At 41.7% G+C, this 19,680-nt stretch overlaps 1 protein-coding gene across 5 annotated transcripts in view; it reads left to right on the forward strand.

The window, feature by feature from the left end:
* The window catches only part of ARHGEF26 (Rho guanine nucleotide exchange factor 26), a 168,789-nt gene that overhangs the window by 97,488 nt on the left and 51,621 nt on the right, over window positions 1-19,680 (forward strand). For 4 of the 5 annotated variants that reach the window (XM_060011456.1, XM_060011455.1, XM_060011453.1 and 1 more), the window contains 2 exons: window positions 5,451-5,540; window positions 12,441-12,595. In XM_060011456.1, the coding sequence (XP_059867439.1) occupies window positions 5,451-5,540; window positions 12,441-12,595 (245 nt within the window). Of the gene's footprint in view, window positions 1-5,450; window positions 5,541-12,440; window positions 12,596-13,994; window positions 14,072-19,680 lie in introns of those variants that run through there. The other variant, XM_060011458.1, reaches the window with a different exon arrangement.

Raw genomic sequence — 19,680 nt, forward strand, 5'->3', positions numbered from 1 at the left:
GTGCACCTCATAAAAATTCTACTTCTATTTGGAGATAATATTAAGTTATAAGCTTTTCTCATAGTAGCAGAAGAGCCAAGTTCTCTTGAATCTTTTCTTGTAACTTATTGCTTCAGCTATTTAAAAGAGGTAGATATCTATTAACATGAAAAGATCTCTAAGCTGTGTCAAGTGAAGAACATTAAGTTGCAGAACAGAACAGATAGTGTAATGACATCTACGTAATAAAATGTGTTTATTTTGATGTGTTTAAATTGATGACATATGTATGTCATCAATTTATAGAAATAGTACCCAGAATCATACACATCAGACTTTCAACCGTGGTTACTGATGGTAAAGGGAGAGGAGAGCAGAAGGGAGGAATTAATAAGGTTTTTTTCCTTCACTCCAAGTACTGCTCTGAAAGAATGCATTTAAGGTTTACAAAGGTAACATTTTAAAAATAATGTACTAAATGTCCATTACAGAAAATTTGAAAAATTGAAATAAGAGAAAATAAAATGTAATCAGTAATCTTGTCAAAGATAGTGACTATTGCCATTTTATGGCGTGTCCTTCCAGTGGATGTAAATGTACACTTACACATGGATTCATGTGGTACCCATTTCATTTACTCTTCTAAATAGTGCTGCATGGACTATGGCCTTACATAAATGATTGTGCTCCTCTGATGATTTCTGTTGAAAAGTTTCCAGAAATGGGTTTATTGGGGGAAAAAAAGGTAGGTATGATTTAAAAACCCCCAAGTGCCTTCAGGAAAAGTTGTCCCTGTATCCATGACAACCAGAAGTATTTCTAAGTGTCTGTCTTACTGTGCACTCCCCAGCATCCAATATTCTTTTCATCTTTGTGAATTTGATAGATTGAAAATATTTTATTTTTGTTTTAATTTATATTTCTACATTAGAGAGATTGAGTTCTTTTTTTGCCACATAAATTTGGCCTAAAACAAAAAATTCAGCCAAATTTAATAAAGCTTTGACAGACGCTAAAGGAAGGCACGGCTTTAATATGCAGAGGCTGATTTTAATAAAAACACTATATCCAAATTAGCGCTTGTCCCTTCAAGATAGTCATTAATCAGAGTCCACTAATGATACCATTGCTTGCTATATTTTGAGGGAACTTTTTTGTTTTTAATACGCCTTTGGAGGTGGCGGCTGGTGGAGTCTATGTTTGGAAGTTTAGGAAATAAAGATTATAACTTTATTTTCCATTTTCCCTTTCATTTTAAAGTGGGATAACTAAAAAGGAATTGCCCCCCCCCCCTTTTTTAAGTGGCTTATAAATGATCTCTGAAGGCAGTTTACACATTAACATCTGCTGAGCCTTCCTTTGTGTCTTAGGTACTGGGCTGGGCACTGAACTAACAAATACGGAAATTTCACAATCTCTGCTCTCCAGTCTTTTTAGAGAGGTAGTACCCAAGATGAGTCCTGAAAGACAAATGGGGGGTATAAATCTAGATAAGAAGGAGTCAGTGGGACAGAGTGGGGTGAAGAATGTTCAGGTAGAGGGCAACACACGTGCAAAAGTGCAAAGGGACATGGAAGGGTGTGCGGCTCTGAGCAGAGATTTGGTAAGACTGAGGCCCAAGATAAGAGAAGCAGGAAGTTAGGGATCAAGTAAGTAGGTGCCAGATCATGGTCTTGCCGAGATTTAATTCTGAAAGCTTCGAGGAGCCTTTAAGGATTTCAAGCTGACGAGTTGCATGATCAGATTTGAACTTAGGGGCTTCCCTGGTGGCGCAGTGGTTGAGAGTCCGCCTGCCGATGCAGGGGACACGGGTTCGTGCCCCGGTCCGAGAGGATCCCACATGCCGCGGAGCGGCTGGGCCCGTGAGCCATGGCCGCTGAGCCTGCGCGTCCGGATCCTGTGCTCCGCAATGGGAGAGGCCACAACAGTGAGAAGCCGCGTACCGCAAAAAAAAAAAAGATTTGAACTTAGATTGAAAATGTTTTTCTGGATGACACATAAGGGTAGGGCAGAAGTGATGGCAGTGAATTAGGAGGCCAGTAATCCAAAGGAGAGGGAGTTTGAGCCTGAGTGCGGGGACGGGGCTGGTGGATGAGTGGACAGCAGGACGGCAACATGAATGAGACTTTGTGAACTGTTTGGATGTGGAGGACAAAGGAGCCGGAGGCATCTGAGAGGTGAGGACCCAGCTCTTTGGCTTGGGGAAGCGGATGATGCTGGGATTGATCACATAGAGAACACTGGGCCGGGGGAGGGGGTGATAAAGGTAGTGTTGAGGTTTGGTCATTCCATCCTGAGTTCGAGATGGCTCTGGGGGACCCGAGAGGAGATACCATCCAGGTAGTTGGCTGTAGAGTTTAGGGAACAGACCAAGGCAGGGAGCACAGATTTGGGAACTATGAACATATATTCTTCAAGAGAAATCATAAAAATGCCCTGAGCAGTGGCTGCCTGATTGGATTTTGTTCTGTCTTCATCCTTTTAGGATATATATATTATTTTAAAGTCACTTTTTTTTTTAAGATATTTTGGAGGTGGACCATTTTTAAAGCCTTTATTGAATTTGTTACAATATTGCTTCTGTTTTATGTTTTGCTTTTTTGCCACGAGGCCTATGGGATCTTAGCTCCCTGACCTGGGATCAAACCCGCACCCCCCTGCATTGGAAGGTGAAGTCCTAACCATTGGACCACCAGGGAAGTCCCCCTTATTGGATATTTTAATTACAGTTGCCCCAGCCCAGCCAGGATATTTTCTGCGCCTAGCTTTGATCGGGTGCAGCCATCCGTCCCTGCATCAGTGAACTCCTCAAGACCATTCAGACCTAAAGATACGCTGGAACTGAAGATAGGTGTCCCCTTTAAGCCTAGAATATCTGTTAAGTGACTGGAAACATCCAAGTGTCCATCAGTGGGGGACTGAATAAGTACACTGTGGAAAGCACATATGGTCGTAGCATATGTTGCATCCTATCACTCCTCTGCTGAAAGCCTGCTGGTGGCTTCTCTTTGCACTTAGAATACAATCCACACACCTGAAGAACTTGCATGCTTTGACCCTGGGCTGGTCCTCTAGTTTCCTTTTGTGCCATTTTCCTGTGTCCGGACCGTTTACTTTCTCAGGCACACGGCACTTTCCCAGTGTCAGCCCTTTGCTCCTGGGGTTCACTCTGCCTGGACCAGCGCTCTCCATTGATTTGGGTGCTAACTCCCTTTTCTCCTTCAGCTGTCAGCCTAAATGACCTCTCAGGAGAGGTCCCTGGCTCCCTCCTCACCCTCCTTCTCCCAGAACCCCTGTTTTTTTTTCCCCCTTTAAGATTTCAGTCTGTAATTATTGTGTCTGCCCTTCTTTTATGAGGATGGGGATTGTGTATCTCTTAAATGTTGTAACCCTAGCATCTGACACATACCGTGTACAAAATAAACTTGTTTTTCAGTGAATGTTAAATTTATAAGGCGAAATATTGGCAAGTGAAAAAATTAAGTCACAGACAAGCATTGAATAATCCATTTACAAAAATTAGAATTTCTACACATTATATGTGTGTGTGTATATGTTCATATAAGCATAGGAAAAAAAGAGAAAGTGTATAACCCATCTTGTTTCCAGTTACCTCCATGGAGTAGGATTAGGTCAGAGCCTTTTATGGCCTGTTTTGTCTACTTATGTATTATCTTTTTTTTTTTTTTTTACGGTAAGCATATGTAACTTAATGGAGCAGTAATAGTAAAGTAAATCTAATCAGAATTTCTAGCTTCGCTTTTAACAATCACATGTCTTTATGGCCAATGATCCTTGTTATGGACAAGTTTTATAGATTTTTCAGTTAATAAGAAATTGGAAATACAAAGTTTGTTTTGGTTTAGGCCAGTGAACTAATAATTATGTATTAGGTACAGTGTAAAGGAGAAACTCCTGTGTGTCTCCTCTGTGCTCAGTACTCTACCCACAGAGCACTTCATTTCTGACCCTTGTGGTCACCAAATGTGTGGGGTTTTTCCCCACGCCAAGTACTTCTGCTGAACCAGCTGGGTGTCTTACTGTATTCAGTTCAGTTCTCACTCCACCTGGAGGTATAGCATCAGATCCCACAGGATAAGGGCTCAAGCCCGCAAGACTACACCCCCAACTTCATTTCAGTCACTAAATTTCAGTCACATTGTTACCTGTGCTTCTGACCCACTGGCTATAAATCAAGTTCCCATGACCCCGTCCTCAGGTTTGATTAATTTGCTAGAGGGGCTCACAGAACTCAGGAAAACAGTTTACTTACTAGATTAGTGGTTTATTACAAAGGCTATTCAGGGATAAGAATGAACAGCCAGATGAAGAGATAAGGTGAGGTCTAGAAGGATGCCACCCTCCCAGCACGCAGGAGTGTTCCTGTTTACCAGCCTGGAAGCTCTCCAACTCCGAAGTTCAGGGATTTTTATGGAGGCTTCACTATGTAGGCGTGAATTATTCAATCATTGTCCAATAGTGATCACATTATCTCCAGCCCCTTTCCCCTCCCTGGAAGTCTGCAGGGCTGAAAATTCCAGCCTTCTCTTTAATCACTTGCTTGGTTCCCCTGGCAACCAGCCCCATCCTTAGGGGCTTACCAGAAGTCACCTCATTAACATAAACTCAGACGTGGTTGAAGGGGGGGCTTGTTACGAATAACTGAAGATACCCATTTCACTTTTATGCCTTGGAGCTGTTTCAGGAACTGGTAGCAAAACTAAATTATAGCCAGAGATGCCCCTGTGGTTCTTACGTAGGAAATTACAAGGGTTTTAGGAGCTGTGTGCCAGAAACCATGGAAAAAGACAAAATATATATTTTGTTTATTATAAATCATGATATCACAGCTACTCATCAAAGGACTATGAGTTTGTTCTGTTTGTAGATAAATCAGTAGTTCTAATTAAACTGCATTTCCCTTAGCTTGACCATCCTTGAAGAATCATTGACCATTAGGTTCCAATGGAAGGCTTTCCTCTTCCAGCATCCAGGTTACTGGTCACCTGCTTTGCATGTAGCGTTCTGCTAAGAATTTGTCTTTGAAGTCAGTGGTCTGCCCTCAGCTGCTCTGATATGAAGTGGGGAGAGAGGTGCAGCTTGCTCTGAGGTTGGTGGTGTTCCCATGGGTGAAGGCAAGGAGGAGGGGCAGAGGAAAGGAGCAGACTGGAGCAGACTGGACCGTGTGAGGAATCTGCCGAGTGTATGTGGAGGGCATCGTGTGATAATGCACAGAGGATGTGTGTCCCTGAAAATTCTCAGGACGTTTTTTTTCCTCTGTCTTCACATCCTGAAGACACCACTTCCAACTGGGTACAAAGTCTTGACTGTGTGAAACTGTGAGTTCTTTAACTGTCTGGAATGAGTCTCTGGAGATTCCACAGTGCTAATTGTTTCCTGTGAGATCTGCATTTGAAAGTGAGGTTTCTCTCGTTCACCTCTTAACCCTCCTTATTATCCTCTGTTTCCAGTTGGTTCGACTCTGCAATGAAGGAGCTCGGAAGATGGAAAGGACTGAAATGATGTACACAATTAACTCCCAGCTGGAGTTTAAAATTAAGGTATTCTCTCATACTTCTTCATAAATAGATTTGTTACTGCTCCTGCTTAAATCTTATGCGAATAAAGAGATAGTTGAGGGCAACAAAGTGGAGAGGAATTTGCTTTTCACAGCAGGACCATAAATTGATTACAGAGAGGCTGGCAGGGGAAATAGCAGATGCTTTGCTTTGGACAATTCAGCTCTTGCTAATACCAGATAAAGTGACCTTTCTCTAGACCACAGAGTTAGGTATTATCTAACTGGCACTTTCTTGTTTCCCTAGGAAGCCACCAAACTTGAGAAAAGGGTGGTTAAAAATAATAGAATTTTAGAATAGAAAGGAGATTTCTTTAGTATTCTCAAAGTATCCTGCAAAACAGTGGTATCCCACGAGCTGGACCAGGGTGTTCTCCTAAATCAAATAAGGACACTCCTTTCTCAGTTTGCACAAAAGGATTGCTAGTGAATTGTTCTTTTCAAATTTGTTTTTCTCCCATAATTCTTTTGTGCATATATGCTGCCTGCTACTGCGTGTCTCATACTGCTCAGGGGCAGATGACAGGATGCACAAAGAAGGAAATAACAATTAATGGCGAGGCTAGGCCATGGTCAGCTCCTTTGCTGGCTCACAGTTTAGTTCTTAATGGGTGTGAGTGTTCATGGTTGTGATTCTGTTTCGTTTTATGCCACTTGAATTTAATGAAGCAACTTAAAGCGGTCATATTTTTTCATAGTGAAAGTGTTCCTAATTTGTGCAGTGGGATTAGAGCAATCGTGGCATTATGCAGATAACTCTCTGCTGTGTCATATAGTTTGAGGGCCACTGATATAGTACAGCTACACCCTTTTATTTTATAAATGAGAGAAATACAACCCAGAGAATAATTGTTAACAGGGTCATTCGGCTCGTGGTGGCAAAATCAGGACTAGGGTCCAGACGTCCTGACTTGCAGATCAGTGTAAACTCTTCCACTGTGACACCCTGACTATAAAGATTTAAATGCAGAAAGGTGACCCATGATTCTTCTCAGAAAATGATGGGTACTTGCTAAAAACAGGGTGCGCATGCACGCGCACGCACACTTTCGCTATTATACCCTCATATAGAAATTTACGGCAATTTCAAAACCCATTTTTTTCCCATCCTTCAAAAAGAATCCTGTCCTTCACTTTCATTTGTTTCTAAGTATTTTAGAAAATATATCTATACATCCAAAGGTTCTTTTTAATCCCGTCCTTTTTAAAGATGATAAATCTCTAACCATTTCCGTTTTAAAAGTTGATAAGTCCCTTCCCTAACCATTTTTCTTTTTCTTTCTTCACTGATAATCAGTTGTTTTAAGATACCTTTAAGCTCTGTTTCTCTAGAACCACAATTAATTTGTAACTGAAAAAATCTTACCCCAAGGGTTCTTAAAAATAAGTGATTAACATCAATTGAGTGCAGGAGTTTTTGTTTTTTTGTTTTCTCTTGGTTCAATGATTAAGATTGCAAACGTAAAGGAAAGTATTCTAAGTTTAGATTTATAATGAAGGGCTTAATTCAGACCACTTAGAAATACTAATACAACCTTAGGACCTCATTTCTATAACACTTTATGGATAACAATGGACATTTTTATTCAGTTCATTTCAAAGACGCAAAGACAGATGTTCAAAGAAGTTAAGTGGTTTGTCCAAGCACGTGCATTCTTTCAACAAATTTCATGAGCACCTTTGTGGACTGAAGTGGGAAAACAAAAGCATGATCCCTGCCCTCAGGGAGCTTACCATCTAGTAGAAGACTGCAGAAATACAAAGGAGTGAGCCAAGTCTACAGCTGTTATGGGAGATAGAAGAGTTTTGAGAACACCAGCAATGGAGAGGGCGTGGCCGGCCCTAAGAATGAGGGACAAAGGGGTGGGGAGCTTGTAGCAGCCAGGCAAGGCTTCATACTGGAGGTACGCTTGAGCTGATCTTGAAAGGAGAGAGAGAAGGGTCTTCCAAGAGTGAAGAGCAGGAGCAAATGCACAGGACATGGTTTCAGCTGCTGTAGCCCAGGAATTGCACACATTCAGTGGGGTCGAGGCAAGCAGGGCCGAACCAGAACTCATGGGAAGGGCCTTGTGCGCCAAAAGAAGGAGCAGAGCCGGATCATCTGGGAGCCACTGAAAAGTTCAGAGCGTGGAAGTGACACAGTCAGATGCACATTTAGTAAAGATGACCTTAGCATCATAGTAAAAGCCTTTTAAACTTATTCCAAATCCAGAAGTCATTAAAACGAAAATTGATCGATGTGAAAATTTTAAAAATTTCTCCATAGAGTGAAAATTAAAGGGTATTTAAAAAGTGAGAAGGGAAATAGGAAACTGGGGAAAAAATTTAGAACTCCCATATAGATAAAGCATTAATATTCCCAACATATAACCTCAAAGTGATAAGAGGAAGATAAGGAAAAAATCCATTAGAAAATTGCAAACTAGAAAACTGTCGTCAGAAGAGGAAATACAAATGACTGTTAAACATCTGAAAAGATGCTTTACTTCATTCAGAAGAAAATTGCTAATTGAAATTAAAATAATGTATTCTACCCCTTAGATTTATAAATAATTCAAAACATTTTATCAGTGAGTTGTTGGGAAAGCCATGTTTATCTGTTGCTCGTGGGAAAGATTGTTATAACCCCAATGGTGGGCAATATGTCAAAAACTATCAAAATTACAAATGCAAGTTACTATGACCCAGCAATTTTACTTCTAAAAATTTATTCTATTGATATACTCATGAATGTGTAAAATTACACACACACACACACACACACACACACACACACACACACATATATACAGACATACACACAAAGTTACTGATATGGCATTGTTTTAATTGCAAAAGATTAGAAACAACCTAAACATCTATCAATAGGGGACTGATTAAATAAATTATAGTATACCTAAATTATGTAAGACCACTCAACTTAAAAAAAAATGAAGAATTTTAGGAATCGATACGGTAAGCTTTCTGTCTTACATTATTAAGTGAAAAAAGTAAGGTGCAGAACAGGAGGAAAAAAGAGTATAAAAGTTGCTTATGTGTAAGAAATCTCTGGAAAGTTATAGAAGAACAGTAACAGTTACTACCTTGTAGGGGCTGTAATCAGTGGTTGGAAACTGAGCAGATGAGGTACGGTGTGGGAAGGAGGTTGTTCACTTAATAGGTTTTCATAGGACTTTTTTTTTTTTTTTAACAACCCCCCCTTCCCACTCTACACACATACACCAGATTCAGTTTATTATTTTAAAAATGTATTACAGCAGCTATGTGGAGGGTAAGTTGGGAATGTAATAAAACCGGAGGCAGAAAACCAGTTTGGAGACTGGAAGCAGAGGCAGAGAGATAAGCGGGATGCCTGGAGGAGGGCTGTAGCGGTGGTACCGCAGGTGTCTAGTCTGGTCGACTGGATGGAGAGTCACACCATCCACCTAGGTGGGGAATCCAAGAGGAGGAACGACCCTGAGGGAAAGGTAGTGGGTTCTGTGTTGCTTCTGTTTGGTTTATTGTCCTACCGTAGCCATTACTGCCATGAAAATATTTACTGAGTATTTACTATGTGCCATTTTCACATAGTCTCATTGAATTCTCACAGGAACCCCATGAAGTATCTAATTATTATTCCCATTTTATCGTTGAGGAATTCGAAGCTAGAAATAGTAAATTATTTGCTCAAAGTCATACACCAAGAAGTACTGAAGTCTGGATTCAGATCTGCGACTGGCTGCAGCATCCACATTCTTAACCGTGGCAGCAAAATAATGCTAGTCTTTTCTCATTTGAAGGGGATAAAAGCTTATATATGTGTGTGTGTGTGTGTGTGTGTGTGTGTGTGTATTAGATATATGTATGTATGAATGTATGTATGTATGTTTACTTACATGTGTTTTTCATTTTTAAATTAGTAAGTTTCTGGCCGAGTATCATGTGCTGCACGTGGTAACGTGAGGGGTGAGGAGAGTCCACCGGATCGGCACAGGAAGCCAATATTAAGAGCGTGGACTCTGGAGCCAGCCTGCCTGAGTTCCAGTTGTAGCTCCACTACTTACTAGCTGTAGGACTTTGGGCATTACTTAACTTTCATTTCTTAGTTTTCTGAACCGTAAAGTAGGACTGATAATGGTACACTCCCTCATGGAGTTATTGTAAGGATTAACTTAATTAATGGGAGGGCAGAGTGGAGAGTGACTGCTCAGTGCATATGGACTTTCTTTTTAGGGTAATGGAAGTGTTTCTGGAATTAGACAGTGATGATCACTGCACAACACTGTGAATGTACTAAAAGCCGCTGAATTATATGTATACTTTAAAATGGCTAAATGATGCATTTTTGTCTCAATTTAGAAAAAACTTGTTCTTCCTTGTCTCACTGGCCCATAAAATTCGTTAAATTTTATGCTGAGGCTGGTTTTCTAGGATGCTAAGTAACACCAAAAAGAATGGAAATCTTTTCTCCATGGGAATTATATCAGTACCTTTAAGGATGTGTTTTTGTTCATGAATTTTTCTATCTTTTTTTTTTTTTTTCCTGCGGTACCCGAGCCTCTCACTGTTGTGGCCTCTCCCGTCGCAGAGCACAGGCTCCGGACGCGCAGGCTCAGCGGCCATGGCTCACGGGCCCAGCCGCTCCACGGCATGTGGGATCTTCCCCACCGGGGCACGAACCCGTGTCCCCTGCATCGGCAGGCAGACTCTCAACCACTGCACCACCAGGGAAGCCCTCTTTTCTTATTTTTGATTCACACCTGGATTCTCGTCTTAGACGAAGCTTCTAAACTGTGGGAATTCACTTAGGAGCAATTTGGGCTACTGTGATTCTTCTAAATATTTTGGTCATTTTTATAGCTTCTTCTTAAAAGAAAGCCATCTGAATGAGTTTAATCTTTCAACAATAAACTGAAACAAAAAACATTTATAGTATCAGATTTTTGTTTTTTAAAGAAGCATAGACATATTGCAAGCCACTGTCAATTTTAGGTATACATTGGAAATTTATTTTTGCCCAGTGGAGTACGAGGTGTTCATAAAACTCAATCTGTTTTAAGAACAAGAGTTAACTGAAGCCTGCGTGCCCAGAGCCCCTGCTCTGCAACAAGAGAGGCCACCGCAGTGAGAGGTCCGCGCACCACAATGAAGAGTAGCCCCTGCTCACAGCAACTAGAGAAAGCCTGTGCACAGCAACGAAGACTCAACACAGCCAAAAATAAAAAAAAGTTTTTAGAAAGAAAAAGAAGACCAAGAGTTAAAAAAACTTTTTTCCCCGTTCTCTAAACTAAGAACAGTCACAGGGTGCCATTACATAATACCGTCATTGGTTTATCCTATACACGCAATAACAAGATAGCAGTGCGTTCCCAGTAGTTGCAGCCCTGTGGCAGGACCTAACCTGACTCTGATTATTTGTGGTGACCTCTTGTGTGTGCTGGTGGGGTCCTCCTGAGTTATCTAAGCAACCTCTCTGTCACCTTTTAAGTCTCAGCCATAGTCTGATTTGAGATTTGGAGGCTGAAAACTACATGAGCTCCTTGAAATAGCCAGTTTTGAAATTTTGAGATCAGCCATACTGTTTCATCTTACATGTTAAATCTTCAGGAAAATAGTATATAACTGATGAGCAACCTTCTTATAAATGTCCTTTATAAATTAAAAAAATATGAAATCCTTTCTTATCGTTCTTATTTCCTCCCTAATATCCTCAATTTCCTTTGGCTATTTTAAATCATTATTCCCTGAAATGGATGACATTTGGTTGCACCACACTTACTAGAGTTATCTTTTGTGTGTCCAAGAACTTTTGCTTATTTTTATGGATGTCGTTTTTTCAATCAGATTTTTGGCAGTAAGCATTTCTGCTAACTTAAAAAAAAGCTCTCATGGGTAAGGATCATTCTGAGGTTTTGAGAGTTTTCCAGTTGGAAACTGTAAACTGAATAAAGAAAAGACAGTATGCAGTTCCTTGAATATAGCCTTTTCTATGAGAGTAAGATGGATTATTCTGAAAGAAGTTCATTTTCACAACCAGAAAATGGCGTGATGCTTTCAGGGATGAACTTCCATGAGGGAAACTACCATGAACTTAAGCAAAGGTTTTCTCCAGAATACAGCTACGTAGATAATCAATAGACAAAACATTCGTTTGCAGGGTTTTTTCTTTCCTTTTGTATAAAGTCTTTTCAGTTCATGAGTTGAATGCAGACTTTTTAATTTGTCTCTTTTTAACCTCAGCTATCAATGTTTTTTTCATATTTTTGGATTCTGATTTGTGATATTTAAAATAACTTCAGTTGATACCAATAGGTTTCCTTTTGAGGCTTTTCAGTTTTAAGTGACTCCTTATCAATCTTCTTTTTAGTTAAGAGTTAATGGAAGGGTAATAACTTTTGGTTGACCCAATAACATTTTCTGATTGAGTTTTAGTTTTTATATAGGCAAGTTAATATTAATAGTTTATTTATTTATTTTGTTTTGTTTTTTGTGGTGCGCAGGCCTCTCACTGTTGTGGCCTCTCCCGTTGCGGAGCACAGGCTCCAGACGCGCAGGCTCAGCGGCCATGGCTCACGGGCCCAGCCGCTCCGCCGCATGGGGGATCTTCCCGGACCGGGGCACGAACCCGTGTCCCCTGCATCGGCAGGCGGACTCTCAACCACTGCGCCACCAGGGAAGCCCTAATAGTTTTTTATATTGGAAAATAAATTGTTCTTCCTGATTTTCTCTTGGAGAATGTGCTATCCTTCTCTAACTGTATTTCACTATTACGTACTTGTTATATACACTCTTATATAAAATAGTGATGTATCATTTGTTTGAATGTAAGTTTTATACTTTACTTTCAATAATCCTAAAAGGACTTTACTTTGGCTTTGGGTACTGAGTGTTTCTCTTTTTGTAGCCTTTTCCTCTAGTCTCCTCTTCCCGCTGGTTGGTCAAAAGAGGTGAGTTGACAGCCTATGTGGAAGACACTGTGCTTTTCTCAAAAAGGACGTCCAAACAGCAAGTCTACTTCTTCCTCTTTAATGACGTGCTCATTATCACCAAGAAGAAGAGGTAAGCCTTCTTGTGGCGTTGCTCGCTGTACATCCAGTTTTGAAACTCTGTAATTCAGACACCTGTTGGAGGTGATCATCCTTTAAAAGCTTGAGATGTTAGGTGTATAGTTTCTACACATGGACTCATACAAGCCTCTGTGCTTCATTTTTTGAAAATTACCTCTACAGCGAAGACTTGAATTGTTACCAGCCTCATTATCCTAGCCAACTGCTGCTGGGCTTTTATAGCATGCAAACCTCTGCTCTAAACATTTGACAGGTTTATGTTATTGGATTCTCTTGACATCCCTGGGGAGGCAACCCTCTTAATATTTTTTTTTTTTTTTTTTTTTTTTTTGCGGTACGTGGGCCTCTCACTGTAGTGGCCTCTCCCGTTGCGGAGCACAGGCTCCGGACACGCAGGCCCAGCGGCCATGGCTCACGGGCCCAGCCGCTCCGCGGCATGTGGGATCTTCCCAGACCGGGGCACGAACCCATGTCCCCTGCATCGGCAGGTGGACTCTCAACCACTGCGCCACCAGGGAAGCCCCTCTTAATATTTTTGATCGGCATTTTTCACAGTTCTTCTGCCATAGGACCTTTGTATAAAACAGACAAAAGTTGCTTCCGGTTGAGAACAAGCTGGGGTGTGACTCTAGCGTTTCTTGTAACTTAATTTAAAATCCACTGCTCTTAAAGATTGTTAGAAAATCTTTGAAAGATTAGATTTTTTTTTTTTTTTTTTTTTAGAAAAAAGTTTCCCCGTGACTGGGAAGATGTTAGCAATACTCCAATACTCCCTGCTTCAGGGAAGAAAGTCAATCCCTTGGTTGGCAGAGTGTTTATTCCTCTTACTTTAGACTTCTGGTTGTGGAGTCAGGTCCTGCTCCAGAAGGAATACTGTACAAGCCTTTTCTTTACAGCATTTGTTCTAACTGTTCCCACTCAAAACACACACACATGCACATACACATACTCCCCTTAGCCCTTAGCTCTGCCTTTCTCTAGGGAGCATTCTTTATTAAATGTACTCAGTATGTGTTGGATTATAGAATATTTTCCTGCTGTTTCTCCATAAATAGTCCGTCTTTCCTAGAATATGAACTTAGAATGAAATTATAAATCTGTGGTTTGTTATTTCCACATACGAAGGCGATGAAGGTAGGCTGAATTGCTGGCATATGATAGGAATAGTAGTAGTTAGTTCACGGGGTACAGTTTAGACAAAGTAAAGAGAATCATGGAAACAGGCTTCTGTGAGTATATAAAATTAATGCCCAAATTTATCATGAAATGTTTATTCAAATTCTACTTCTGAGTTGCTGACATTTTAGCTTGAAAGTTCAAACTAAATTGAAACAGAGGTTGAGCTTTTCTTTCTGCTCCTTCTAATCAGACTGTATTATGAATTATTTCAGCTGCTCGGCTGTCGAGGTGACATGAAAACTTTGTATGGTCTGCCCTGAAGAGCCATAATGTGACGATGATGAATGCATAAAGACGCTGATGATTATTTTTCATACTTAGGAAAATAGTGTTCCCATAACTTCAGGAAGAGATTATTTCTCTTACCTGGGACAGTTTACATAGTTCTAGTAGCTAAGTAAATTTTATAAATACAGATTGGAGAGGAATTATAATTTTTGTATTTTTGTGTTTTGTTGGTTTCCTATGAGATAGCATGTTTCTTTGGCTTTCTTTGTGATGTTTTGTTTTTAGAGGAGGGTGATTATATATGACTCTTCAAATGCCAGAACTCTTGACTTTTAACATCTTCCAGCTGTTGAAATATTTGTTCTGTCTCAATGGACCAAAAGCTTTCACTGAATTTTTGATTTTTAATGATAAAATATACATTGACAGTACCAAGCCAATTTTTTTTTTTTTTTTTTTTTGTGGTACGCGGGCCTCTCACTGTTGCGGCCTCTCCCGTTGCGGAGCACAGGCTCTGGACGCGCAGGCTCAGCGGCCATGGCTCACGGGTCCAGCTGCTCTGCGGCATGTGGGATCTTCCTGGACCGGGGCATGAACCCGTGTCCCCTGTACCGGCAGGCGGACTCTCAACCACTGCGCCACCAGGGAAGCCCCCAAGCCAATTTTAAATGTAAATGTAGTTTTGCTATGGTGATGAAAACATTAAGGGTATTAAACCAGTATGTCACAACTTTTATTCTTTTTTTAAAAAAAAAAAAAACAACGTTTTTAAAAAAATTATTTATTTATTTGGTCACACTGGGTCTTAGTTGCCGCACACAGGATCTTCATTGCGGCATGTGGGATCTTTAGTTATGGTATGTGGGATCTTTAGTTACGGCATGGAAGTCTTAGTTGTGGCATGTGGGATCTAGTTCCCTGACCAGGGATCAAACCCAGGCCCCCTGCACTGGGAGCGCGGAGTCTTAGCCACTGGACCATCAGGGAAGTCCCGCAACCTTTATTCTTGAACTTGCCTAGAACCCAATAAATACAGACTTTTGAAAGTTAGAATTAAGATATATGCTATTCTACTTAGCAGTGTACTTTGCCCTCCACAGGAGATTTTGCCATTATATTTAATGTTGCACTGTGAGCTATCCCATATTTTTTTCCTTAGATATATTTGCACTTCTGTGTTAATAAAAGAAAGAAATACAGCTTCAATGGAGAGGGCAACCCTGAGTACCTAACTGCCTTTACCAAAAATGGGGTTTTCTTGCCTTTACCAATTAGCTCATCATATTTCTGGTGCTCTTGACTCCGAGAATAGCATTGGAGGTTCAAGTTGTTTATACCTGAATATTTGGTGAGGGTGACAAGCAGACCACAGCCTTGATAAACAGACTGGGTTAAAAATGTACAGTATGCACAGCCGTATTTCTGTTATAGCTTCAAGGAGGCAGCTACAAATGCTTTGCATGCCAGAGACAGCCATGAAGGGGATACAGCAGCTTCGAACAAGGCAATCGCTTAGGCTTGGCCACGAGGTACAGATGAAAGATAACTACGTATGCCAGCTCTGTAGGACTGATCTAACCGCCCACTGCCTAAGTCTAATTCTAGGATTCAGTCAAGGAGCTTAGCTGCTGGGACTCCAGTAGTTTTCAGCTTCAGGGAGGCTCCCTGGCTACTGGGAGGGACCGCTTGAGAGGACAGTTACTCTTCCTCCAGTCTGGCAGATGGTTTATGCTGAGATGGTTTATGCTGGCGGATGGGATGAGTGGCTACCTCAGCTCTGCAGTGTGTGTGTGTCTCACTGCTAGTGCTTGCAGAGTGGCTAGTGACCATGCCCCTGACTTCTAGGACAGAAATTTTCACTCTCTTTTTATTTTATATTATTTTTTTTATTTTTTTTTATTTTTTTGCGGTACGCAGCCCTCTCACTGTTGTGGCCTCTCTCGTTGCGGAGCACAGGCTCCGGACGCGCAGGCTCAGCGGCCATGGCTCACGGGCCCAGCTGCTCCGCGGCATGTGGGATACTCCCGGACCGGGGCACGAACCCGTGTCCCCTGCATCGGCAGGTGGACTCTCAACCACTGCGCCACCAGGGAAGCCCTTCACTCTTTTTTAGACTATCAAAAAGAAGTTTAAAGTTTCCATTAGCTCTGGACAGCTTGTGAGTCACCGTATTGATAGTCTGTTCTGTCAGATTTCAGAAGGATATGTGATCGGTTTGACTACTTTGGATGAGAAAGTGAATTCTTGGTACTTGAAGCTTTGACTGCACGTTGTCTGGTTACTTCCAGAGCAGAGTTCTCAACTCGGCACTATTGAAGCCCTACAGTTCGTTGTTGTGGGGGCTCCCTATGTGGTGTAGGATGTTTTCGCAGCATCCCTGCCCTCTACCTACTGTTTGCTAGTGGCGCCTCCCTCCCAGTTGTGACAACCAAAAATGTCTCCAGACATCATCATATGTCCCCCAGTTGAGAACCACTATACTAGAATGATGGCAAACCGTTAACCAGCTTTGCCTTCAGAGGGAGGAAGGTGTGCAAATCTGTCAGACCTGTCACAGCAGTAGCAGTAACACTGTAATAAAAAAGGAATAGATTGCCATGTTGTACTCATAGATTAATGAATAATGTTATAAAATCCAAGTTTTTCCCAGCGATAACTTATAATTAGTTATCCATTACGGCGCACAGACTACACCCGATGTACAACCTTCTGGATTAAGTACCATTGTCCCCGGCTTTGAAACGTGAAAACTGAATTCAAGACCTAAATAGGTTCAAACTCCCCAAACGCTTACTTTGCAAGGTAGTTAACTGTCTTCTTGTCTCATTCAGTGCCTTGTATCTGGCTTAGGTCTTCCTTTTCAATTTCTTCTGAAGCTAAAAACAGTCTTCCTCCCTGTAATAGTTTCTACAGCTGCTCTAGCAAAGTACCATAAACTGGATGTCTTAAAACAATAGACATTTATTCTCTCATAGTTCTGCAGGCAGAATTCCGAAATCAAGAAACTGGCAGGGCCATGCCCCTCCGAAGGTGGTGCTTGTGGCAGCGTAACTCCAGTCTCTGCCTCTGTCTTCCTCTGGCCTTCTTGCCTCCTGTGTCTCTGTGTGTCTTAAAATCGCCCTCTCCTTATAAAGACACCAGTTACTGGATTTAGGGCCCACTCTAATTCAGAATGGTCTCATCTTAACAGATTCCATCTGCAAAGACCTTATTTCCAAATAAGTCACATGGGACAGCACCAGAGGTTAGGGCTTCAGCATATTTTTTGGAGGACACAGTTCAACCTCCTGTACTCCTCCGCACATCACCACTGCCTCACTTAAACACAGAATGAAGAAATGTGCTGTAATGTCTTAGCTAGTTCTAGAACACACATTTTTTTTTTTTAACATTGATGCCATTTTTCGTAGATTTCTGAATGTCATCATGGTCATGTGATGTGAACAGCTGTATTTGGAGTTTTCTCAGGTTACATTCATGGCCCAGTCTCCTTCCAACCTGTTCCTTCTCCAGGGTCTGTTCCCTGCTTAGTAAAGGGCACTTCCATCCACCCAGTTGCTCCACAGTAAATCTGAAAGCCCACTTTGTCCTTTTCCTCACCGTGTTCCCCGTCCGTCAAATCCCCAGTCTTCTACTCATGATGAAACAGCTTCTTTACTCACACATTGCAACGCCCTTGTACCACCTCCTTGAGCTCGCCCAGAAGACACACCTAGCTGGATTCATGCCACCATCCCTCCATCCATTTACATTCCATAGCCGGAGTATGCTTTTTAAAAGACTCAGTTTGTCCTTTGCAAACAGCCCTTCCATGGTCCCACCTTGCACTCACTGAGGCATTCTAGCCCCCAGGACCTGGCACGTGCTTCTTTCTCTGCCTGGAATACCCTCTCTACCTCATAACCCTGTTCCACCCCAAATCTTTTCTAGGCAAAGTGCTTTTCATTCTTTAGGTCTTAGATTAATTGCCACACATCCACTGGGAGCTCTTATCCATTCCTCTAGAGTGGGTTGATTTCCGCTGCTCTGTGTTCCCATAGAACCCTGCACTTTCTCTGTCATAATATTTGTGTTACTATGTGTTCACGTCTGTCGTGTTGACCTTTGCATCCTCAGTGCAGAGACTGTGCCTGGCCCATAATGACCATTTAATAAATATTTGTCAAACGTGAACCAATCCATCTAGATGGTTAAATATACACAATTTGAGTGGCTGCATTACTCAGTGGGCAGGCTCCCCCCATTCCACACGCAAGTTAAAATTTCTTTGAATTCTCTTTTATTTTTAAAAGACATGTGATTTTTGTATTCTGCTCCATTATAGATTCATTTTCAATTAATTTTGGTAAAAGCAAGTCTGGCACTTTATCATGTGGCTTCTCACATCTTCTGGAGTTTTATCTATAAACTTATCCATAAATGACAGGTAACCTCAATCTGAAAAACACTTAGGATTGTATTTGGAAAACTGTGCTCTATAGAGGAAGTTATTTATTTTTTTTAGCTTGCTTTTATTTTGTACTATTGTGTCAACTAATGTTTTGAGCTACCCATACAAAAGGGTTTAAGAGATAAAAATGTTGAATTATCACACACACACATACATAAGAAGTCAAGTGAGTTTGGAAAACCCTACATACTCCATCCCCCTTTGGAAGATTCACTATTGGATCATTTAGGAAGGCTTTTGGCTACAAGTGACAGAATTCCCAAATAGCAGTGGCTCAAGTGATTAAGACATTTACCTCTCTCACCAAACATGAAGACCGAGGGTGGACTGTCCAGGTCCAGTGGTCACCAGTAACCCAGCCCCTTCCCATTCTTCAGCTGCACTGTGCTCTGTTCACTTTTTGCCCCTGTGCACGTAGCTTCATGGTTGCAGGTGGCTCCTGCAGGTCCAGGCATCATCATTTCATTCAAAGACATAGGAGGGAGACAAGGGTGAAGAATAGAGCCTGGCCAAAGGGACTCTTTTTCTCAAGTGGCTTCTCTTTTTATCAGCAGAGGAAAACCTTTCTCAGACAGTCTTCAGAAGACTTCTTTTTTTAAAAACAATTATTTATTTATTTTTGGCTGAGTTGGGTCTTCCTTGCTGTGCATGGGCTTTTCTCTAGTTGCGGCAAACAGGGGCTACTCTTCATGGTGGTGTGCGGCTTCTCCTTGCGGTTGTTTTTTTTCTTGTGGAGCATGGGCTTTAGGTGCGCAGGCTTCAGTAGTTGTGGCACGCAGGCTCTAGAGCGGAGGCTCAGTAGTTGTGGCTTGCGGGCTCAGTAGTTGTGACTTGTGGGGTTCAGTAGTTGTGGCTCACGTGCTCAGTAGTTGTGGCACATAGGCTCAGTAGCTGTGGCTTGCAGACTTCAGTAGTTGTGGCTCATGGGCTCAGTTGTGGCACACGGGCTTCAGTAGTTGTGGCACACAGGCTCAGTGGTTGTGGTGCATGGGCTTGGTAGTTGTGGCTTGTGGGCTCTAGGCCCACAGGCTTCAGTAGTTGTGGCACACGGGCTCAGTAGTTGAGGCGCATGGGCTTTGTTGCTCCGTGGCATGTGGGATCTTCCTGGACCAGGGCTTGAACCCGTGTCCCCTGCATTGGCAGGTGGATTCTTAACCACTGCACCACCAGGGAAGCCCAGAAGACTTCTTGTATCTCACGTGTCAGTCTTGGTTCACAAA

The sequence above is a fragment of the Delphinus delphis genome, chromosome 4 (assembly GCF_949987515.2).
Source record: "Delphinus delphis chromosome 4, mDelDel1.2, whole genome shotgun sequence".
Taxonomy (NCBI): domain Eukaryota; kingdom Metazoa; phylum Chordata; class Mammalia; order Artiodactyla; family Delphinidae; genus Delphinus; species Delphinus delphis.